The sequence below is a fragment of the Anguilla anguilla genome, chromosome 12, assembly GCF_013347855.1.
Source record: "Anguilla anguilla isolate fAngAng1 chromosome 12, fAngAng1.pri, whole genome shotgun sequence".
NCBI classification, from domain to species: Eukaryota; Metazoa; Chordata; class Actinopteri; order Anguilliformes; family Anguillidae; genus Anguilla; species Anguilla anguilla.
In genome coordinates, this window is record NC_049212.1 from 16,473,838 (window position 1) to 16,498,210 (window position 24,373).

Sequence of the window (24,373 nt, forward strand, 5' to 3'; positions counted from 1 at the left end):
CTGACTCACTGTGGTCATTACAGTTTCCATGACGTTCATAGCAAAGAGTAAGGGGTTCCGCAATATCCTGGCTACATTCCTAACCTGGCTTTCTCAGCCTGCCACCTAATCATCCACCAGTTTATTTGGCTAAAATTGCTCTCTTCCTCTTTGCCTCAGCTGATGTGTGGTGACTGTTCCGGAGCAAAATGGCTGCCATGCATCACCTACACATCGATGGTGGTTGAGGTGAGTTTTCTCATCATCACTGTAAAGCAATTTGAGTGTGAGAAAAGTGCTATATAAATGCAAGGAATTATTCATTATAATTATAAATATGTCCATACAATTAAGGATTGGAATACCTTATCACGGCTCAGTAGAAGCATTTAAAAACCATGATCTACAGTATTGTATGCTGTCTAGACTGGCCAAAATGATGAACCTTATTGAATGGATTGTTCTCATCAGCGAGCACTGCTATGCTCTAATGTCCTTACACACAGGTGAGATGTAGGAGAGGGAGATTACCATCACATCCAGGCATGCCGTGGACCCCTGGTGGGCCGGGCGGTCCAGGTTCGGCTTCTGTAAGCGGACAGAGTCTGCAGCAATCACCCTTCTCACCTGCAACAAAGAGCCACGTGAGCTACTCCCCAGGGTCCAAGAAGGAGGGCATGCAGAGGCCTTCTCTGGATACAGAAAGATCAGACGACACGACAGGAAGCAACACAGACAGGTGAGGGAAGGTTTAAACCAGTGAGAAGAGGTGCAGGGCTTGGAGGACGGGTGTGGACAGCTTGATCCTTTTTTACTTGCTTACTGTGTGCCTTTTCCTCTCTCCTGCCCCAATATCTTTTTTTGCCCTTGTCCTTTATGTGAGAGAAATGAACTAACCGCGACTTCCGAAATTGCCCTGCATTCCTGGGGGGCCTCCACTGCCTTTGGGGCCCCGTACTCCGGGGGGTCCTGGGCGGCCCTTTGCAACATCTGACGGTGAGAAAGAAAAGATCATGTGGAGTCGGTCTTCCCCTGACGTCACCAGTTAGCGGACAGTAGCCTGCTGTTCCCTCTCACATTCAGATCAGTCCATAAGTCTGCCCACGTGACCCTGCTTTATTTGTTGCCTTTTGAAGTGGACATCAGTATCGGGACAACACAAGGAGTTACCTGGCCTTCCAGGAGGCCCAGGATCTCCCGGGGAACCAACCGGTCCAGGAGTTCCACTCGGTCCAGGGGAGCCCCTGACATAAGGGCCCGGGTCGCCTGTGTCCCCTTTCAGGCCAGAAGAGCCAGGGTAACCGGGCGACCCCTGAAGGCCAGGGATAGGTAACCCTAGAAAAATACAGAAAAACTGGATTTTAGGTATGTGTGTGTGTGTATGTGTGTGTATTTTGTTTTCCTACAATGTGAGAGAATGATTGCACTGTTCATTTTGCGAGACAAATCGATGCAGAAGTTACCTGGTGGGCCAGTTTGTCCAGGGAAACCACTCACACCTGAAAAATAACGTGACAGCATAGTCTTAACTGAGGGGTTGAGATATGGGCCCAGACACACATTTGACTAACAGGCTGAATAAGTAATGGACAGACACAGCAGACATGTACCTGGGTAACCTTTCGGGCCCGGGGGTCCTGGAGGGCCAGGTAATCCCTGCTGCCCTTTGATGAAAACGTCCCTGTACTGCACCTGTGCATGACACGCAGCATTTCACTGAACACAGCAAGAATCCTGCCATACTAAATACACACGTATGTACAACAACTTCAGTCTGAGGAATACAAATAGAAAGAAGTTAGGTAAGAATGAATGACATAGATATCTGCATCAGTGGCATTATGCAATCACTTCCACTCACTTCCCCTGGTGGCCCAACAGGACCTGTGTCTCCTTTATCGCCCTGAAGGGACACAAACATTCCAGTTACGGGCACAGACAGACAATCAAAACTGAATCACAGATTTCTTTGGAATTAAAAAATTATGGGCACAGACAGACAAAACTGAAACACAGATTTCTTTAGAATCAAAAAGCTGTTGAACTGACCGTTGAACCCTCGATTCCTGGAGGGCCAGAGTTGCCACTTTCTCCTTTTTCCCCCTACACATGACATAATTAAAATGAACCAATGACCTTGATCGCAGAGACTGAATGCGAGTCACAGTAATGCTGATTAATGTGGCGGTCGGCCTTTTGACTCTTTTAACTCATTCATAGCCTCCACCTGCCAAGGTCCCATTTAGCAAAAAAGCGTAAGCTTTTGGTATTTTCTGGAGAGACATCAACAAAAATCATGCACAGAATTGCCATTATATACACTCCTCATCACGAAAAGACAGCTCAGTGACACAGGGTGTAAGTTATGGTAAGTATGTTGTATGTATGTTCACATGTGACTGACATTTAATAAACACTTAATTTTACCTTAATGCCAAGGTACCCTGGATTACCAGTCTTCCCAGGTTTTCCCTAAAAAAAGTTATGATTTTAAAAGAGTTTCTAGCAAGCAGACACAGATCACTGCAAAAATGAGCTGATAAATCTATTGAGCCGACTTCAACTGACCACACATACAAAATAAAAGCACTACAAAAACAAATAAAGGAAAAGAAGGCGAGGCTGGCGCCATTTTGCAGCTCGCAGACTCATTTGGGCTGTACTCAGGACTGAGGAGGTCATGAGGTTTTGCTGAGTTTTTTCTTTCTTTTTGGCTCTGAAACCTCATTTTTTGGTACATGAACACCATTCTGTGTCTCCCAGATGGCTGTTAACCCAACCATAACTTAAACAGCGGTCCCATAATTTGCATGTCTGTCTGCTTATGGTGATTACGCCCATTCCTAGTAAAGGCTGGTTCAGTGGCTTTACTGCTGGAGAGATCTACATTGTTTAGTGTAATGTACAATACTTGCTGAAGTCCAGATCTTTGGGAACGTGTGAGAGTCTATGCCCACAGCAGTGAGTTGGCTCATGGGTTTCAGTCATAAGATCAATGCTACACAGACATAAAGAGAATTATCTCACCTCAGGGCCAGGCTCTCCTTGGTCGCCTTTCTCCGGGTCACGCGTGTGTCTTCCAGGACGACCCTGCAGACACAGTCAGGCCATAGAGTAACATTACATTACATTACATTACATTACAGGCATTTGGCAGACGCTCTTATCCAGAGCAACGTACAACAAAGTGTATAACCATAACCAGGAACGAGTGTGTCAAAAACCCTAGAGAGAAGTACCGTTCCAAGTGCCGGGAACAACCGCATAGTTTAACCCTGAGGACCCTGAAGGAGAACCTGATTAATACTAACACAAACGAGAACAGCAACAACGCAGTCTACGCAAAAAAACAAGCAGTAGATAAGACGAGTGCATTAACTAAGTCACCGACGAAACAGCTACCTAGTTACAGCCCTAAGCTTACAGGGGCAGCCAGCTCAGCTCAGGTACAGGAGCATACTTACAGGTATCCCAGCACAGCCCTTCTCTCCTGGGTCACCTGGCATCCCCTGCAATCCAACACAAAACACCTCATTATTCATGCTTGTACTTCTGCTCACTGGTATTTTACTGTGTTCACCTCTATGCATATGAGCACTGGCGTAAGTTTGGTCTGTGAGTATGTGTCCAGGCGCATGTGCAAGTATGTGTGTGCATGTAGGCTTCTGCATGTGGGTGTTTATATGGATACTATATGCCTGTGCATGTATACTGTGTGTATGTGTGTGTGTGTGCACGTGCACGTGTGTATTTTACCTTCAGTTCATTTTGTCCAAGCAGATATAACTTTACTCCTTTTTCACCAGGTAGTCCACGATCGCCTCTGTTTCCCTAAAAGTAAATTCCACAGTTCACCCTTTTCTGTGCGAGGGCTGAGCTGTATTTTAATAAACACATTTGACATATCAGTGGCACTAAGTCATGTGACAATCCCAGTCCTTAATGAGGGTCTCACTAACGGGAGGAGCAATCAGCTCCTAACTTCTCCTCCCACTGTGAAACAAGGCAAATTTCCTGAAGGACCGTTGACCCAGTGCTGGAATAACGTCAGGGCCAACCGCATCCCAACCAGGGCCAAGAGTTATTTTTACTGTGTTATTTTTTACAGCTGATGGCTACTCCCTTGCTTTGCAATACGTTCAGTTACAGAAGGTGACAGACAGTCCAGCAGGTGAGCTGCAGGTGAATGGGGCAGGAGGTGAGTATGAGCAAACGCTTACCTTCAGACCTCGTGGCGCTGGGACACTCCTCAACCCCTCTCTACCCTACATGGCAGAGAAAAGGTCAGGCACAGCTTCACACACATAAACACATACATGTGCACTAGATTGCCAGTCGATATAAAATGTTATGATATTTCCAGACCATATGAATGAATTGGCATTTTAAGCTCTTTTTGCGCAATCAGGGTTTCATAACCTTTTATTGAATGGTTTTAAACATGAATCATTTTCTCTAATGTCCACTGGAGGCTGTTCCAGGGTCTTTGAGCTTAGACAGAGAAAGCACAGGTTCCTTTTTTTGTTAATGTGGATTTCAATACCTTTTAGGTAAAGAGACAGGAAGCGGCGAGCTGACACTTACCTTCTCACCTGGCACACCGCGTAACCCTGGGAACCCCTAAGGGGAAGAGAGGACAGTCAAAGGCGAAACAAGGACACACAGCGTCATTGATGCGATGCACCATTCAGGTACTTGAGTGCTAAGAGTTCCCCCTTGTGCAGAATTTTCAGCCTGGTAAACATGAGTGAGAGAGTGAGTCAGTGAGTAAAACAGTGAGTGAGTGAGTGAGTGAGTGAGTGAGAGAGTGAAAGACAAACAGACAAGCCATGGTCTGAGGTCCATGAGGTGCTTCACATGTAAAAAAAAAAGGCCAAGCGATCCACTCACCGGATTACCATGGGGTCCCATGGGCCCCGGAGGGCCATGCAGGCCTGGTGTCCCGTGGGGGCCCTGAATGAGATGGTTCAGTCAGACATGAAGTGGCTTTCTGTGTATGTGTAAGTACGCAGCTACAGAAGATGACTTGTGGTGTTATCCTTGCAAAGGGAGGGTTTACAATGCGCTGGAAAGAGGTGTGAATAATTTTGACACATATTTTTTTGTAAAAGTAAAATATTACTTGTTAAACTAAATATTTTTCTCTCAGCAACTGTATTAGTGTAAAAGGATTGAGCATACAAAAGAGCTCATTACCAGTATTGGTTAATTTCATACAGCCTTATTTGCTGATCTTTATAAAGGGAATGAATCATTTTGGAGGACACAGAAGTTCAGTGAGGGGTATAGTGGCATGGGGGTACATACAGACAGATTTACAAACCTTCACACCATTCGGCCCTGGTGGACCACGTTCTCCTTTCACATCCACATAATGTGGCATATAGCTGGTGTCCCCCTACGGAACAATCCAGAAGTCCATAACAGTAAAGACATCACACACACACACACACATATACACACACATGCATACAGACACACACACATATACACACACATGCATACAGACACAAATGCACTTACGTAAACAATGTAGTGGGAGTGCTTTCAAATGTTTATATTTATTTTTGCTTTTTTTTTTTAAATTAACCATACATATATATTTTTTTTAAAACCTCAACCAATTTTAGATACTCTACGAAACCATTTTATTTTGTTTCTCTCTTCTTTAAAGGGAAGGACACTCCTTGGCACAAGTACAATGGCTGTAATTGTTCTTTATGTACTTCACCATGAAGGTGAATTCCCTGACATGCACATCCATACACAAGTTCATACACATGACCAGACATGACACACAAACAAAGAAGCACATCCTGGGTTGCAATCAAACACAAGACAATGATGAAGAATGTCTGGTAGGAAACAGAGGCCAAACTATACCTTGGGTCCAGTTTCTCCATTTAAACCCTGAAAAAGAAATCAAGTATTGGTCTGGGCATTTTATGTGGAACCTCTCACATAGTCAAATGATGAAGGACCTCACACAAACAGTCACATCAGGACAGGTCTCTCAGACACTTTCACATGATGTAGGATCTTTCACAATCACATGACCAGCTGTAACTGATGAAGAATTACAGCTAAATAACATGGTGAAATAACTTATTTACAGAAGAAACCACATATTGTAAGTATTACTTACTGGCAGTCCAACTGGTCCAGGCACTCCAGGGAACCCAGGAGATCCGCTGTCACCCTAGAGATATGGAAAGAGGTGTTATATGACAATGCTTGCATTGAAGTGGTTTTTTTAATAATAGAATTGCAAGTGCTTGTGTGAGGTGTAAGTACATGTGAGTACATGAATGTTAGTGTGTGAATGTACATGTGTGTATGTGTGTGTGTGTGATGCATGCATTAGAAATAACAGCCAATATAGATATACTTTTGTCCCGTTGCATCCTGGGATTCCAGGGAGCCCCATAGGTCCTGCATTTCCAGGGGAGCCCTAAAAATAGTATTCACACACAGGGGAAGAGAGAAGAGCAGGTGAGTGAGCTTTTAGTGCTAATACGATAAATACCGGCCAAAATAAAGGAAAAAATTTCATGATGAAAAATTTTATTTCAGCTTTATTTACAGACGCTAATATAAACACACCCAGAAGGTAATATGTGTAAAGCCCTGCTTTATCACCCTGCTGGAAAAAACAGCTTGTGCTGGTAGTTAGTAATCAGTATTACCAGCTAGAGCAAGGTATGTGAAACGAGATAGCTGGTAATTGGTAGCTGGTGGCTAGCTAGAGCTAGGTTTGTGAAACAGCTGGCAGCTGGATAAGCTGTTAGCTGTTAGTTGGTAGCTGGTAACCAACTAGAGTAGGAAGCTGGTAATCAGCTAGAGCTGGGTTTGTGACAACAGCTGGCAGCAGGTGACCAGCTGAAGCTAAGTGGAACCGCTGGCATCAAGGTCAAGTACATTCAGGAAACACATCAGTCAAGACAACAACTGTTCACCTATTTATTTGGAAAATTTATTGTCAAGGTTTGAAATTCCAGAGCTAACTAGCAGTTTTTCTTCAGACAAGCCTACTGGCACATAACTCAAAAATGCACAGAACTCTAAATATGGGGAAATATGCCATTCAAGATGTGATTAATTTCAATTTACAGAAGATGGCACGTCTTAAAGTTATAAATATTATTCCTGAAGTAACTGGAAAGAACTAATACGATAAGTACATGTACATCAGCATTCAAGCTCTTCGTAACTTGTCTTTAATTCTTTGGGATTTATTCTGGCTAAACACGTGATGGGAATTGTACTACAATCCCAAATCAGAAGATCAGTTCTGCTGAGCCCAACAGAACCGCTAAACTGTTTGATTCAAAGCTGAAAATGATTCAAGCTATTTTTGGCACAAATTTCTACAACAATGAACGAAAGTAACATGTGCATTACGAAATGCATTTTCATCCTACAGCAGGCAGGAGAGAAACCAGCAGTGTACTGCAGGCAGAGGACTCAAGATCACAGCAGTGTAATAACACAGCACAAGCTTGATGTCCAGAGCACAGGGATCTATCTGCTCTTGTGAAAAGGGAACCACATTGATACAGAATCCTGAACTGACTGGATAATATGCAGAGAGAAAGAGCAGTTAAAGAAACTCACTGGCAGCCCTGGTGCTCCAAAGAATCCTGGACTCCCATCACGCCCCTGTTAAAATCACCAGAGAGAAATTATGCAGTGCACTGAACACACACACACACATATACACACCTCCATAATCCATTAATACAACACACACCTACAGGTCTACACACAAATCAATGTCTACACACAAAGTACTCATTAACAGTAATCAGGAAGTCACCTGTGAGCCTTTAGGTCCTGGAGGTCCAGGAAAGCCAATGTCTCCCTGTGGAAAGAACACACACCGCTCAAACACACATCCTCAGAGCAAGGCCAGCCAGCGGTCATGGGCAGGAGCGCACAGCCTGTAGGACCGGTGTGTATGCTCCGTTTCAGTACTCGCTTGCTTTCATTTCCAAGGCCTAAATTAACTGTTAATTGAAAGGAAACCCTAAACACCTGCAAATGTGGCAGCCCTCCAGGACTGGACATCTACTCCCCTCCGTGTGAGCTACAGTGTGGCTAATATAGGCAGTAGACTGCTGGCCAGAATGATAGAATGGTTTAGACAAAACTGAGACAGTGTGGAAAATATGAATTTTACGAATAGCCGTGTAAAATTTGATTGTGCCAGTATGTGATCCAGTACTTTAATCTTATACAGCAAACCATTCTGGCTGAAATAAATGTTGGCGCTCTTCAAAACCAGTTGGGGTCTGTTCAGTCCTGGTGTGGTTGCTTTACTGCAAGGAGTCTCAACTATAAAAATACACTGTCCATTGTTCAATGGATTGTAGGATTTCCATAATTAAAATACCTATTAAAAAACAGTTTTAATGTAAAATAGTATATTATATTATACTATTTCGATTTCTTAAAATTATGTTGATAAATACATTTATTAATTTTTTTATCCACTAACTTTCCCACAAATAGAGGTTCTAGATAAACTTATTGATTTGAATATAACTATTAGGTCAGGCTACTATTAGAGGAAGGATAAACTGACCACTGGCTACATGCTTTTGTCAACAGTGACCAAAAGCTATCTGTTTGTGTTTCGTGCTTTTCAATATTTGACAAATAGCTTGATATCAAATAAACGCAGGTTACTAGTAAGTGGAATTACTAGAATTACTAGTGGCCTTTTTTTTACATAGCCCACCTGCAATTTAGGGAGCAAAAGTAATGGGACAGTGCTCAGCTGTTCCTTGACCTGCTATGTGTCTTTGCATCATTAGTTCATCACAAGAAAGCTAACAAAAGGTCTAGAGTTGAATCTGAATTTGTACCAAGCCAGTACAACAAAGATTGTCCCAATAATTTTGTATTTAAGTGTGTGTGTGTGTGTGCGTGCGTGCGTGTGTGTCTGTTTGGCATGAAGGGATTTTACCACCTTTGGGCCTACTGGTCCAGGACGACCTTCAATCCCTGGGAAACCAGATTCTCCTGGAGGACCATCAAACCCTGGGTATCCCATCTCTCCCTGCAAGTGACAGGCAAGGTCAGGACTACCCTCAGGATTTGAGTAAGAGAGAACTTTCAAATTAAATATTTTCTATCGCTGTAAATTGTTGAATTTATTTTTTCTAGTTAATGTTCATATTGTATTTTGGAATATGCATAATGTTTTGTGATGACAAAGGTGTAGTCCTCATCATCCTGTGTGGATATAAAAATTGTACAGTGTGCTGATGTTACATTATGAAAAGTCTTCATTAAGTCTTCAATATATATTCATACAGCGCTATTGTTGGTTGATATTGTGATATTTGGCCAGAATATGAAACTTTAAAGGCAATTCAATTTTTAAGATGCCCATACAGCAGGCATCAACATGAAAAGATTTGGGTTTTGTGTCAGATTTGTTATAAAATATTAGGTTTAGGGGTTGATACCTATCATTGTTCACTTTGTTATGATACAGGTTATACAAGCCTTTCTGGTTCTTTAGAAAGTGACTAAAATATTCAAAAGAGAGGACTTCGCGTTCTGAAAATTGTTAAAATGACTAAAATTACATAATTTTTCATCCCCAGAACATATTTCAAAAGGTTTCTTGAATATTAACACAATGCAAGTGGTTACTCCATTTATGAAGTAACAGCATTTTACAATGCAGGAAGTGGCCATTGAGGAACTGAAATACCATAGTTAGCCACTGGGGGGCAGACACTGCACGTAAATGGCTTGAATATAAAAATACAGAAGTCAAAGGAGAAACGGCAGTTGCCTTGTCTTAAACACACAAACACCAACCAACCCCCCCCCCCCCCCCCCCCCCTCCCCACGCACACACACACACACACAAACATGCACACACACATTAACATTCCGTTTTACATACTCTAACATTCCTTTTACTTTTCATATTCTTGTCTCTCACACATCTCTAAAAAGCAATGCTGGTGTATGAATATGTCATCCAGAGCCAGTGTGCAGGTACACCACCTCTGACACAGACAGACACTGTGTGCTCTCCCAGGTACACATTTTCTACTTAAAACCCTAGTTTCACAGTAATACTATAATTCTTTGCAAACATTCATTAAACAGATAAGAGTGAACCCAGTCACACCATGTATAGGTTTTAGACGAGGGGTGGGGACCCTTGTGGCAGGAGGGGAGGGGCGGGACTCAGACAGGGCTCACAGGATTCGGAGAAGATCCAGGGGTCAGATGTTCTGCTTACCTTGTTGCCTTTCACTCCATCACAATGACACCTGGATGCCCTGTTACAGATACACTCCTGAGAAAAAAGAACACAATCATCACTGTACATGCATAAAAACACACACTTAAAACCACACATTTCATTCATTAATTTCATTACACTTATTTGGCAGATGCTTTTATCCAAAGCGACAAACAATAAGTGCATACCAACGGTCATTGGAACAACTACAAAACACAGGTCTGATAAGGTACAATACACATTTTGTACAGTCATTCATAGCCATGAACACATTAAGTGCAGTTCACACAGTGAACATGACTCTGACCTAACCTATGCAAAGTCAAACTAGGAGGCATTACAAGCTACAACATCAAGACAATGATACAAGGCACAATAAGTGCTGGATGGAGGGGACAAGCGCACATACACTGCGTTTACATATACACGCACAGCCCATCACAAGCAGAGTCACTGCATCAGGACAATGACAGTAAAGTAACTGGAAGTACACCCTGGCAACAGAGGCAGAACCTTAAACAGTGCCACAGCGAGATCAGGTTCCTGCCTGACCCCAAAGAATAAACGTTCCACTCGAGAAAACCTGATGACGTGTCTTGATACAGCAGATACGCCAAGCATGTTTCAGAGCCTTTCCCCCCCGAGTCAAATCAACGGCTTCTTCAGACAACGCTCCAGATAGCCCTGAATGAGTGGGGTCCAAGCCCACCTATCACGGGTCGCCTTTTCAAAACTAGGTCAGACAAGAATGCGAATAATCTTATATCAGGCTCAGGACGTGCTGCTGTGATTCATCCCGGTCTCCATGTAACAGAATCTCTCTTTGTTTACAGGAGGCCGCACGGCTCTAATGAATGGGCTCGTCTGCGCGGCGGGGAGACGGAATTATCGCCGGGTCCCTCTGTGATAGACATCGTGTCCTGCAGGTTGTTTGGGTTTCTGCAGGCATGCAACACTGACACACAGAGGATGGGGAAAGCCACAGAGAGAGAGCTCCTATCTACACTGAGCTCACACATATACACTCTGCTTCACCAGTCTCTCACACACACTCATGCACAGCAACACACTCACACACACACACACACACTCTGTCTCACACACATGCAGACACACATATACACTCTTTCTCCATCAGTCTTTCAAACACACACATGCACAGCAACACACTCATACACACAGTCTCACACACATGCATGCACACATGCAGACATTCATATACACTCTTTCACTCTCTGTCTCTCAAACACATACAAATGCACATCAACACACACATGCATGAATGTGGACACACATAGAGACTAACACAAAGGGCAAAGGCACAGCTATTTACAAAAGTCTTTAAGCCAGGGGTTAGTCCTTGCAGGTGCAGAAAACAAATAGATGTTTGCAGGTGTAATATGTCAGTAAATCTCATCGGAAGAGATGAATGTGTTCAGGAGATGACGGGTGAGGAGCGCATGGGAGAAGAGTGCTAAAGCGCAGAGCATTCCCTTGGGAAAAGCTAAGCTGGAACATCAGGTAAGGTGCTGGACTATAACACAAATAAGAATACATCTGAACAACAACTTCCTTCATATGCAATTATTTTAAGAATACATAAGACATAAAAAGGAACTTTTCCCTTAGTGCTTGCCAGGTTTCAAGCTGTGTGTGTGTGTGTGTGTGTGCGTGTGTGAGTGAGAGAGAGCGAGACAGAGAGAAAGCATGAGCATGTGTGTGCATGTATCCATATAGATTACGCTTTTGCATATAATGCACAGTGGTTCACCAGCTACTACAGGGGTGTGTGCATATTTACGGATGTGTATCTGTGTGTGTGTGTGTGTGTGTGCGTCAGAGGGAGAGCAAGAGAGGGAGAGGAATAGAGAGGGGGACAGAGAATGAGGGAGAGAGAGTGATATAATCTGTATGCTCAGGAGCCCCAGATTCTGAGATACTTAGATAAGCACCATCAGATACAGACCTGCAGACACCTGGGACATGCTGGGGAGACGGAATCTGAGAGAGGAAGAGGGAGAGAGAGAGGGAGAAAGAGGTATAGAAAGGGGAAAAAGAAAGGAAACTAGAGAATAAGAAGAAGAAAAAGAAGAGAGAGAGACATAGCTCAGGAGGTAAGAGCGGTTGTCTGGCAGTCGGAGGGTTGCCGGTTCGATCCCCACCATGAGCGTGTCAAAGTGTCCCTGAGCAAGACACCTAACCCCTAACTGCTCTGGTGAATGAGAGGCATCAATTGTAAAGCGCTACATAAATGCAGTCCATTTACCAGAGGTAGCAGGAGAGCAATACTTACATTAATAGCGTAGAACATCCTAATCAGAACTATTATGGCACAGTGTGGAATCATGCTACAGACACATCGCGTGTGTGTGTGCGTGTGTATAATATATGAATACATATGTATTTATTGATTTGATTCCTACTAGGATGACAGGAAACACAGCAGACAGAAAACGCAGACATCTGCTGGATCTTGGGTGTGGATCTTGGATGTGGATCTTGGGTGTACTAGCTGGCACTCTTAATGCCATAGTGCAGATGAGGGCACAGTGCTGTAAGAGGCTCTGTCTTTCAGATGGTGTGTAATCCACGGTCCTGACTGCCTAGGGTCATTAATGTGAACCTATGGCACTTATCAACAAACAGAGTTTGGGGTTCCCTGGTAATTTAGCCATATCCTCAATCTGGCCATTCCAGCCATCCCCTGTCCTGATGAAAAAGTCAAATGCCCCCCTTTTCAGCAAATGAATGATGGTTCTCTGTGCATTTGGGGGGGGGAGGGTGGCAATGCCTCAGTGGCTAAAGCTACAGGACCATCCATCACACTACTGTAAAGTGCTTCCTTTAAGGTGCTATATAATGCATTTCTTCATCGTGGCCCACACCCTTTCCCCACCAAGAGCAATGCTGGATTCCAGCAGAACAGTCAAAGTGGGTCCAAAAATGTGTCCCACAAAAAGCAGATCTTCTGATAAACTCATAATATTCCCAATGTGTTGGCAAACAAAAAACACTTTTCAGGCCCATACCATAACTTCAAAGCCAAATGTGAATGCAGTCAATTCCAAAACAAGTGGAAAGGCAGCATATGAGCTAGAACAGGCCTTCGGCCAGCATGCAGGCACCTGCTCTCTGAGCATGCTCAGACAGGTCTGCTCCTGCCTCTCCAGACGTCCGCCAACATCATCCACAGAGATCACGTCTGCACCCTGTTACCCTTCATGTCATCACCCTCTCATCCCCCAACATTCTTACTCTATCACCTTCTCGAAGCCTCATCCTTTAACCCTTTAAGATGTAAGATCTCAAGTATGTGATTAGAATGTTCTTAACTGAACATTCTAATGCAGATGTGATAATCACTACTGGCAACTGAAAGCAATGGAGTTCTAGAACACTGACATTCCAAAAACCGACTCTTCAGAAGGCTAATATCCTTACCCTAGTCATCCATTCATATCCTTGCGCTCTCATCCCCTAACATCCTGACCCTAACATCCTCTCACACCTTCATTCATCTCTCATAACCTCTTGCTCTTACCCACTTCTCCTCTCACATGCTAAACCTCAATGCCCCCCCTCACTCATGGAACCCAGTTTCCCCATCCACTCATATCCTCCCCTGGTCTCCTCTCCCTCCCCCATTTCACATTTCATCATTCATCACACTCCTATGCAGAGTCACAGATTACATTTTTTGCACATATCCCATTCGCACAGCTGGGTGTTTTAATGAAGCAAATCTGGTTAGATACATTGCTGGAGGGAATCAAACCTACAACCTTCCAGTTCTACCGTCCTGTAGGTCTTCATTTCAACCCTTGCCACACCTGATTCTACTAGCAGTTCAATGAGATCTCCAGCTGTAGAATGAGGTGTGCTTTGTTAGGGTTGGAGTGTAAGCCAGCAGGATGGTAGATCTCCAGGAACAGGGTTGGGCGGCCCTGTGCTACGCTACCCTCTCACCTCTGGTGGCGTGGCACTAGGAGCCCCACTAAAGCCGTAACCCTCATCCCTCATACCATGTTTGTCCACCGGGGGCAGCATAAGAGGCCTTAAATACTGCAGCGATGTGCTCCTCTGTGACCTGAGCTGCAGTCAGGGTTATGGTCACGGTCACGGTCAAGACGTGCAGCCTGAGCCCCTCAGATGTTCTTATCAGGAGGAGGGAGAATGAGCAGAAGGGGAGCGAACCCCGCAGGCAGAGGGGGGCGGGGGGCGGCGGGGTGGGGGGGGGGGCTCTTTGATCTGCCCGCACGCGGCTGTGTTTTGAAATGCCATCCAGTAAGTATGTTTTCAGGAACTGTGAAACATTCGAGCCAAAGCAGCGCAGCCCCGCGCCGTCTCACAGCTCGCGGCCGTCGCTGCGTCTGGGCGGTGCTGCAGAGTGTGAGCAGCTCTTACAGCGAGCGTGAGGTCAGCTGCACTGTGAGGACAGAAGACCGCTGCAGTGCAACAGAGCCTCACGTGAGTGCTCCTGCATCCTCACTGCTCTGCATGCTGGTTATGCTGTGTTTCATTTTCTACTGCTCATGTAAATGTGACCTACTGTTAATGGCGTTACAATATTTGATTAGCAAACACTATCTCCTGGAGCTGCTAAAGCAGTGGGTGATGTACCCCATGGCCTGAATCCTGACTGTGCCTATGCTACTGTGGCCAGTAGCCCCACATGCTAGAGCCTGGCTGGCCAATTACATAGTGAGGGCTTCAGTTGATTGTCCACAACCAGGGGACCAATGGGGTGCCTGCAGTTTGCTCCACTTGGGTCCTGGAGTTCTGGTTGGTAGGCCTGTTGAGGGCCTCTAGAATGTACTTTCCTGAGCTACCAGAGGATGCCACAGCAGGCCTCAGAGTAGAACAGAGTAGGGCATTTAAACAAAAATCTATGATAAAAAAGAACACCTGGATATATCACAAAGAACACTGTTCGAGACACACTGATCCAGGCTGTCACCCAAACAACGTCTATTTCTTGAAAAAGGCCGAGCTGAATGAATGAAATCTGCTGGAGAGATATGGCCATTACGGGGCAGACTAAACATGCGCCCTCTCCGCCCAGAGCACGCCATCCACAGCAGACAAACACCATGTGAACAAACAAACCTCAGCAAAAGCCAACAAAAGCCTACATTGTCTCAGATTCTCAGCATGTTTAGTGGTTACTCTTCTTTACTGTTGCACAGAAAACAATGAAGATTTCCTGTATCCAGGGACATAGGATAAACCCTGCAACAGCTCCTGTCCTACACACCACTGAAATGCACACACACACACACACACGCTCAGCACTCTGTAACACACCACACATACCAAATCACACTCTTACACACGCAATTACGTTATTGGAACAGGAACAGTCATGCCTTCAATTACACACACACACACTCTCACACACACACACACACACACACACACAATCTCACTTTAACACAACGTATACACCGAACTCCTATGCATATACAACCTACAACCATCTACCATGAAATTATACATAGTTAGCATTTATTCTGACTGACACAAAGTGTGACCATACCCTGAAATTACACCATGAAACCAGCACGGTCATGTCTCTGAAATATTAGCAGTTAAAAACACCCAGTTTAGAGGTCTGTCTGTGGGGTTTCTGGCTAAATGGCAGTGTATGGTAACACAATGGAAGCAGTTGGTCCGGCGAAGGCCGCTGTCAGGTGCAGAAGCTTCTTTGTGTGCTTGTGTTATGATTTCAGAGCAGTATTCCTTACTGTCTGCTGAATAGGTGCGCTTATCCAGGACAACGTACAGTACAAACCAACCTTACACCTCAAGTCTCAGATTTAAACACCTGTTTTCCCCCTCCGCTGACAGGAGGTACATACCTGGCGCAGGGTATATTTATATTTTCATATATCCACAGAGCCCGCTCGCAGACGGTACAGCAGGGCTGTCATTTGCATATGTTTAGGGGCGGGACTTGCTCCCACACTGGGGGGGAATTCTGAGACCAGACAGGATAATTTGCATTCATGACTGTTTTTCTTTCTTTCATTTGGCCGGTTTGTTTTAAAAGGGGAGTGCTGGGGTTTCCTGTGATAATGATACTCCGGGGTGAATACAGCAGCTTTTCAGCTTTTTTTTTTTTTTTGTTGAGAGGAGAGATAAGAAACATCTCATTTACTTCGGAGCTGCACCAGTTACCATAGTACCACTTCATTTTCACTATTTACACCAGCATTACATCACTGCATTCAAAGAGCTTTATTGGCTTGAAAGTAATGAAACACTATTGGCAAAGCCAGAGTTGATACCCAGGAATGACTGAGATTCAGCATTTGATTGGCTACAATAGGCGAGATGTAGGGATATTTTAGATACAGTTGCTCAGACCCCCTCGCCACAGCTGGGGCAGTTATTCCCTCACCCATGATTTAGAGTGTTTCTTCATGGTTTAGGTAGGGAAAATCAGGAAGTGGTTTTATGATTTCACATTGGAATGTTTTCACTGTTACATTACGGTAGGATAATACCAGTGTTAAAGCAGTAATTACACCTGAACTAAAGTCATCACTCATCAAACCCCCACTCCCTCTTACCTAGCCCTTCCTCTTTTCCTCTCTCTCTCTCTCTCTCTCGTACTCTCTAGTGCTCTCTCTCTCTCTCTCTCTCTCTCATACTCTCTCTCTCTCTCTCTCTCTCTCTCTCTCTCTCTCACTCGTATGAATCTAGCGGCTTTTCGGAGAAAAAAATAATTAGGCGCAGGGTAGAAAGGTGAGCAGGAAGTTTGGATGGTATCAGAGCGTTTCTGCACAATGGTCGCATACTTGAACCGAACCCAAGAGGTGATGAATAGAAAACATTCAGATCAACACGTTCCCTCTGCACACCCCCAGCGTGTCGGCTCATGAGTCTGGCAGGCTCAGCGCTCCCCGCGCGGAGCCGGGGGAACCTGCACCCTCCCCCCCCACCTCCCGCTGCGCGCTAATCCAGCGCAAACGCACTGGCGCGTTCGCTCAGACTGACTGCGGACCGCGCTTCTCTCCCCCCCCCCCGCCTCCCGTTTCAGGCCGGCGCTGCTTCCTCTGCTCCCCATGGCCCGCGGGCCGCTGTGGACTCACCCCCCCTGCTCGCCATGAGCCACAACCCGTTAACGGTGCTCGCACTGGGAGTTCGAGGAAGGACGCGGGTCCGAGACGTCCTGGTTGTTCTCACCCCCTGTGGAACAGGGCCCTGCCTCCAAGGTTTGGAACACCCCCCCCCCCCCTTTTGCTTTGTCCCGCTCCAAGCCCACCCTGGCCCCAGGGTGGAGATGCGCTGTGATGGTGTGCATGCCTGCACTCAGTCGCGGGGCCCCTCAGTGAAACCAGGCAGAAATAAAGCGCGCTGCTCTGCTAGCCTGCAGTCTGCTGGAGACCAGGGGAGAACTCAGGGCAGAACAGGAGGGCAACAGGGTGAGAGCGGGACGCCAGGGTGAGAATGTGGGGACAGCCCTGTAAGAAGGACGGGTGACAGGGCGGAGAGGGTGGGTGTCTGGTAGTGAAAATGGAGGTCCGGGAGCATGGTGGAGGCGGCACAGGGAGCAGCGGGTGATTTGGGAGAGATAAGAGGGAAATGGGGCTTACCCTGTGCAATGAGAGGGCAATAAGTTGAAATATTTGGGAAAGGGGTAGGGGAGGGGGCTTGCAACTCTCTTCCCTCACATTATATCTTACTCATATCATTCTGGGACTGAATCTGTGTCTGTACTCATTGTGTATTACGATAAAAAAAAGTTATTATCATCAATTATTATTATTATTACATAAACACATTTAGAAATAAAAATCACTAAGATCACAAAACCAAAGAGAACTCCCATGTATGAGTGTCTGAGCACACGTAGGTGTTGTATTAAGCTAGTGCTGCACCACAGGCCAAACTAGTCTCCTTGTCTATGGGCAGTCATTCCATTGTTGCCGCTGAATGCTAGAACATTCTAAATTTCCCAGTGCACTCGGGAATTTAGTATTAATTTAGTTATATTTCTAGACCCCGTTTTGAGGATTAATTACCAGATCTAGTGCTTCTGCTAGAATGGTCATATAATGGCTTCTAAGAAATATCCCATGGAGCTGCAACAGTTACTCCACAATTTACACTGTATATACACCACATGCACCACCGTTACATCACTGGATAGGATAACAGAATAATACCAGTGTTACACTAATAATAACACCTGAACAGAACTAAATTCTATTTTTTTTGTTTTCTCTTTTCTGTTTTCCCTCTCACCTGCGTGATTAAAAGCATCTACCTATCAGACATAAACTAAAATAAATGTGTAAATGGAATCTAATAATATGCATAAACTTTGATAGAGTGTTTTTAACTCTAATGGTGTCTCGTTTTGACTCTGTGAGAGTTGATTTAACACTGCAAGAGTTACCCAGTAATTTTGCTGTGCACTATGCTCCCATCACGCCAATCACCATCTCTGCTATCTCCGGACTGCTCTCTCTCTCTCTGTCGATCCGTCGCTGTCTCTGTCCCTCTCTCTCTCTCTTTCTCTCTCTCTCTCTCTCTCTCTCGCTTTAGTTTTATTTCCTTCAACAAATTCCATGAGTATTTTCTAAAGCTGTGTTTCCGCTGTGAAAGTCGAGGTCAGCTTTCATCTCATAGAATCTTTGTATCCCTTTGTATCCCCTCCCCCACCCATACACACAATCACATAGACACTCGCACAAACATTCATGCAAAACACACACACACAATATTTTACTTTCTCTCTATTTTTATCCCTCTTTGATTCTCTCACAAAGCTGGGCTAGAGCAGCAAGCAACTTCAGACTGTGTCCGTTGAAAACAAAGATTAAGTGTTATTTTAAGTTTAAGTACTATATTGCATACAAATTGAATCATAATCCTTTTCAATTCCATGCAAAATGGGCAATAAAGAAGCTCTTTGCTCAAAGCAAACTTAGAGAAATGATAGTCAAACTGTGAATTATTACGCTTATTCCTGGGTTTGTGAATTATTACGCTTATTCCTGGGTTTGTGAATTATTACGCTTATTCCTGGGTTTGCTTGAATTGCGGTAATAAAAAAAGAACTTCAGAAAATCACAGCAGTAGTAGCACCTCAAATGATTCCTCTCTCGCACTATGCACTATTCTTTACCAGCAATAAATTATTTGTAAAGATGGCAGAAGTATAGTGATACCTTTAAAATTTTACACATGAACAGTCAGTAAAAACAAGTAGTATAAATGTGATCAACAAAAGTTCTAATACATATAAAAAGTATATTCTGGTGGTCATTCAGTGACCTTCAAGTCATGGCAGGTTAAAAAAACTCCTTTGTCAGCACGGAGAGATTTTCTCTTTCACTTTCTCGCTCTCACACGCTCTCACACAAAAACAGTTGCACACACAGTTCCCTCTCGGGGATGAGTCTGTTTACACCAGCGGGAGAAGACTGACCCAGATGTCTGAGGGAGATAATCTGCCCGTAAAACAACTACTGAACAGCAGACAACCTGCACCCTTTCACACCAGCAACTGCAACCCCAGCCCCAACCCCATTCCAGACCGCTAATGACCGACGTACACTTTGTTGTACGTCGCTCTGGATAAGAGCGTCTGCCAAATGCCTGTAATGTAATGTAATGTAATGAAGAGGCAGACAAACCTCAGGAGTGAGAGCCACAAGAGTGTAGTAGAAAAAAGGGTTGAGGATGGGTTTGTGTTTTATTCAATCAATATTGAATAAAATATTAATATCTGTGTTTAATATCTATATTTTTACCAGACAGTTTCCCAAAAATACTTTTTTTTTTTTGTAAGAGGGACCTTGTGGTAAATGTGGTACATTAAACTGATTTGGATGAGCTGAATGGCCAAATCTCCACTTTATTCGTTTATTTTTTTATGATTAGCCCCAAAGGCTTTGTCCTTGCTACACTTGATTCTGAATGAAATATTTTTAGCATGCCTGCTGCAAATATTCAAGTTTCCTTTTCTTGTCACCTAACCCTGTCTGTCTCAAAAAAGACCGAATCAACTAAACACTTCGATCAGACCCCGACCCCCAACAACTGCAGAAAACTGGATGCATACAAAACTCGTCATGCATTGAAGGTATTAAATAGTAGAGTGGGTGTGTGGTAAAACAGGTGTGTCATAGGGCAGTTGAGCAGTGAATCAGGTGTGTAGTAAAGGGGGCGTTCTGTAGGCTGTGTGTGCAAGGCAGACGTGCGATAGAAAAAAATGGATGTGCAGTAAAATAATATGCATGCGTGTTAAAGCCTATGTGCAGTAACCGATGTCGTCTGAAGTGGTCTCGTCGTGGTTCTTCTGTGCAGTGGGTGCGCAGTGCGGTCACAGAGAAGAGGAGTGGGAGTTATCACTGCTGCCGCACTGCAAAGTGGGTGTACAGTACACAGCTGCCATGGGTGTGACAGTGCTCTAGGAAAACAGGAGTCTGGAATCTGTAGCCTTCTAGATTTGCACACCATTAAGTGGGCGTGGCGTGGCACTATTAACCAGTCAAAATAATGTCCTCCTGAGTCTCTTGCAGAAAAAAAGTTTACGCATTTAAAAATTTTTGAGATAATACAATCGTGTCTTTGATGACAAGATCATGAAATATTATTTATTTTATTGAACCTCCTTTGTAGTGCAGGTTTCAGCATAGCAGTATATCTGGTTCTTGAGATTAACACTATAGGGGACAAAAATGATTTGCCGGGTCTCAGGAGAATATTCCACACTCCTGCAGAACTGCAGGAATCAGGAACAAGGGAGGGTTGATCACTGTTTCGTTGTGGCCATCGCAGAATGTCATTACACAGCAAAAGCAAACATTGCGCACGATCCATGTTGAGTGACGTCAATTTTTTGTCACAAGGGGAGTAAGCATCTTCTATCAACACACCTCTGAATCAACCCGTACGACGTCATAAATAAATGAATACAGTCAAAAACAAGAAACGGCAGAACAGGTACAAAAAAACATATTTGTCCATAAAATATATAAGTAAAACACCAGGTAGCTTTTGTGATATAGCCTATGTGAAAAATTCCTGTCACTAGGTGACCCATCCATCCCGCAATTCTAGATTTCCTTATATAACATAACGCATTACCTCACAGGTACCGTTTCTTTCCTTTCTATGCATATAATACTCATATTTAACTTAGTGCATTTGAGTTCATTACGTTTTATGTTTCTGTTGTTTAGGTCAGAAACGCGTCTATGACTAAACATCAATAGGTAGAAAATTAAAAAACAATTTAGTTAAAAACAGGCAACTCAATCACCCATCACTGAAGGGGAATGGATTTGCAGCGTTGCCTACCTTACGCTCGACGTGAAATTAAACATTGACACAATAAATTACATTTAAAGTTCAAAACTATCTAACCCCAATGGTCTATCGCTCGCACATCCCTTGTCCTGACTGTTAAGTGAATCCACTGAACTATTATTAATGAATTGTGCAAATGAAGCAACTTCCCTGTATGCGTGTTTATGTGTGTGCGCGTGAATTTGAATAAATTATATTGATACTCACATTCTCCGAGCGCACTGTTGCTGGAATCCCACAACACCAAAGCCCCAGCAGAAAAACGCTAAATGCGACCGGTGAGTGGACTGCACGGATCATTTCAGGGGGCCCTCCACACGCAATTTACGTTACTGTTCACCAAGTCACCGAGGAACTGAAAATTGTGCGTAATATTCTGACAGCCCGATCAAGACAGTTGATGCCCCTTTTCTTGAGATCAGTGTTATGTCCCCATTCACGCCCGAAAGAAATTCCCATAGTACTTAAGAGCAAGCATCTGTTTTCACCTGAAACGGGTATTTATGGAATAAAATTAAAGTATTAGCTTAAGGAACATCCAGGCATTGAAAATGTTTATACTGAGGGAACCAGTCCGCTCAAACCGTCGTACATAAGATTAAAAGTTGCGTTCATTATGCTAAAGAGTTTGCTGCGTTTACCGTAGTACCTACTATATATCCTCAGAAAACGAAACCTTGAATTTATGGAATCTAATTAATTTAATTGAATGTCTGTTATGGATTTTAAACTGCGGAACCGCGATTATTAACATTAAAAACAAATTGTTCGTGTTTATTTTCATATAATATATAAGAACCCACTTCAAGTTACTGTATATCGCTTTACCAATGAAAATAGTGCTCACGTACGGTAATTACGGTAAACTCTTGAGGCACCGCGGCATTGTCGGCACTTGTAAAAGTTTCGAATTCGGTATGTTATAGTAAGTTTAATGCTGGTTGGTTTGGCGCTTTGTTCTTTAATTTCTAGCGTGGGGATGAAGCCATTATTGGAGGAGCAAGGATTCTAGAGGTGAGCTCTTCTTTCATCTTAATCTTCTGGGATAAATAGGACATTTTACCCGGATAAACGGCAAGTGTAGCCGAAAGGGCTGTCACTGAGTCAGACTTGAACTTGCACGGCATCCAGTCGCTTTTAATTCGGTGCATCGGTTAATTCTAATCTCTGGGTTCTTACTGCTGCATGTGCGTTTAATCAATCTTTGGGCCATTTAAATGGAATGGGTAATAGGTAATAGGCAGAAGGCTGACTGTGCGTCACACGCATTGGGGTGTTTAAAATGACACGAATTAACATTTATTCTCATAACTCTCAGAATTCTATTTTGTTAAAATTCAAAACTTAAACGTAGCATGAAAAATGTTGGATTACAACTAATGCTTTGCATCTGTGTATACTGCGTACATGTATCATGACATTTAATTTTATCTATAATTACTTTGAATACGGGCTTGTCCGCATACTATTGCTTGTTTTCAGCCTATTTGTTTTATTTTAATGTTTTTGCACTATAATGGGTGAGCAGTGCCGGCGCTAGTGTCCTTTGGGCCCGTATGCAAAGCGTGTGAAATGGGCCCTCCACAAAGAACAATATTGGGAAATTACCGAAAAGAGTTAACCATGACGTAAAGTATATGATCCCTTTAAATAGAGCTACAGTATCTCCGCTTTGACGTTAGCGTATGTACCAGAATGCTTTTGAAAGCAGTCACGCAATAATCAGGTTACTTTCAGTGGTGTATTTGGTATTTTTTTAGTGGAGGAACGCTATTTTAATTAGGTCATCACACATCGCGTTATAATAATAATAATAATAATAATAGTGTAATAATAGTCCTGTGTGAATATGTCTGCAATAGGTTTCATTGTACTATGCCGTGACATACAGACGCGTAGATATTGCTGGGTGAAATATCGATAGCTTAGAGAAATTAACCTATCATCTGTCTGTATTTCTCGAATGTATATTATTGTTTTCTATTTGCAAGGCCAAGGTCAATTTATTGTTCTGAGCGTAGTTGTTTATGTTTGGTGGTTGTACATGTTTTTGTTATTTTTATGGTTCAGTCAAATGGATAAATCTATCAGTAGGCTGTATCAAAAAATCAATCTGTTAAACCAATCATCAACCCAAAAAAAAAGGAAATTTATGGGATATTTACTGATATATTCAACACATTTTAGAATACAGGACTGTTCTCAATCAGGCATATTATATTGTCATATTAACTGCTTATATCAATGAAATGTTGAGGCTGTGTTTCCGCACACCCCAGTCATATGTAAAACGGCATTTATTTCTATGTTGTACAGGCATCACAGGGAAGTGCTGTCCTAGCCATCAGCACAGCACAGAGGTCATCGCAGAGGTTAGAGGAGGTAGATGCTAGTGGCCCGGGCGAACGAAAGCAGCACAGAGGTCAAGGTGTCCTCTGCAAGCAGGCCTCGCCCTGAAGGGGTTGTCTGCTGACAGGACGAACCCTGAACTGCGGAAATGAAGCACTTTTCCTGCTTGGTCCCCTTGACTGAAATTTATCTCTGGTGAGTTTAAGCTGACACATCATTCCACCGATGATCAAATTCTGTCTGACTCTGTCCCAGTGACACTAATGGTGTCTAGACCCTCTCTCAGTCACATTAGTCCTGTTCTGCATTATAGCACCAATCCTGTCAAGACCATTTGTCTGTGTACTTGTTTTTTCTGGGGGATGGGTGTGATTAGCTATGATATTTCTTCATTATGGACTTCCCTGATAGAAAGTAGAAATAAACTCCAGTTCCAGGTATAATTTTATG

The 24,373-nt window shown here is 43.7% G+C and overlaps 2 protein-coding genes across 4 annotated transcripts in view; one reads left to right on the forward strand and one right to left on the reverse strand.

The window, feature by feature from the left end:
- Positions 1-21,969, reverse strand: part of col4a3 (collagen, type IV, alpha 3) — a 38,059-nt gene extending 16,090 nt beyond the window's left edge. The window contains exons 1-23 of the mRNA XM_035386190.1: positions 21,782-21,969; positions 10,247-10,303; positions 8,951-9,040; positions 7,796-7,840; positions 7,594-7,638; positions 6,368-6,430; positions 6,125-6,178; positions 5,863-5,889; positions 5,303-5,377; positions 4,870-4,932; positions 4,564-4,599; positions 4,200-4,244; positions 3,736-3,810; positions 3,444-3,488; positions 3,007-3,069; positions 2,407-2,451; positions 2,029-2,082; positions 1,841-1,882; positions 1,590-1,671; positions 1,443-1,478; positions 1,150-1,314; positions 877-969; positions 511-606 (exon numbers count right to left, since the gene is read on the reverse strand). Of these exons, the coding sequence (XP_035242081.1) occupies positions 511-606; positions 877-969; positions 1,150-1,314; positions 1,443-1,478; positions 1,590-1,671; positions 1,841-1,882; positions 2,029-2,082; positions 2,407-2,451; positions 3,007-3,069; positions 3,444-3,488; positions 3,736-3,810; positions 4,200-4,244; positions 4,564-4,599; positions 4,870-4,932; positions 5,303-5,377; positions 5,863-5,889; positions 6,125-6,178; positions 6,368-6,430; positions 7,594-7,638; positions 7,796-7,840; positions 8,951-9,040; positions 10,247-10,303; positions 21,782-21,874 (1,489 nt within the window). The 5' untranslated portion in view covers positions 21,875-21,969. The remainder of the gene's footprint in view (positions 1-510; positions 607-876; positions 970-1,149; positions 1,315-1,442; positions 1,479-1,589; positions 1,672-1,840; positions 1,883-2,028; positions 2,083-2,406; positions 2,452-3,006; positions 3,070-3,443; positions 3,489-3,735; positions 3,811-4,199; positions 4,245-4,563; positions 4,600-4,869; positions 4,933-5,302; positions 5,378-5,862; positions 5,890-6,124; positions 6,179-6,367; positions 6,431-7,593; positions 7,639-7,795; positions 7,841-8,950; positions 9,041-10,246; positions 10,304-21,781) is intronic.
- The window catches only part of col4a4 (collagen, type IV, alpha 4), a 52,090-nt gene continuing 42,343 nt past the window's right edge, over positions 14,627-24,373 (forward strand). Inside the window, exons 1-3 of one of the 3 annotated variants that reach the window (XM_035386187.1) lie at positions 14,627-14,716; positions 17,292-17,466; positions 23,891-24,118. In XM_035386187.1, the coding sequence (XP_035242078.1) occupies positions 24,072-24,118 (47 nt within the window). In that variant the 5' untranslated portion in view covers positions 14,627-14,716; positions 17,292-17,466; positions 23,891-24,071. Of the gene's footprint in view, positions 14,717-17,291; positions 17,467-21,992; positions 22,072-22,444; positions 22,589-23,890; positions 24,119-24,373 lie in introns of those variants that run through there. The other 2 variants (XM_035386186.1, XM_035386188.1) reach the window with 2 other exon arrangements.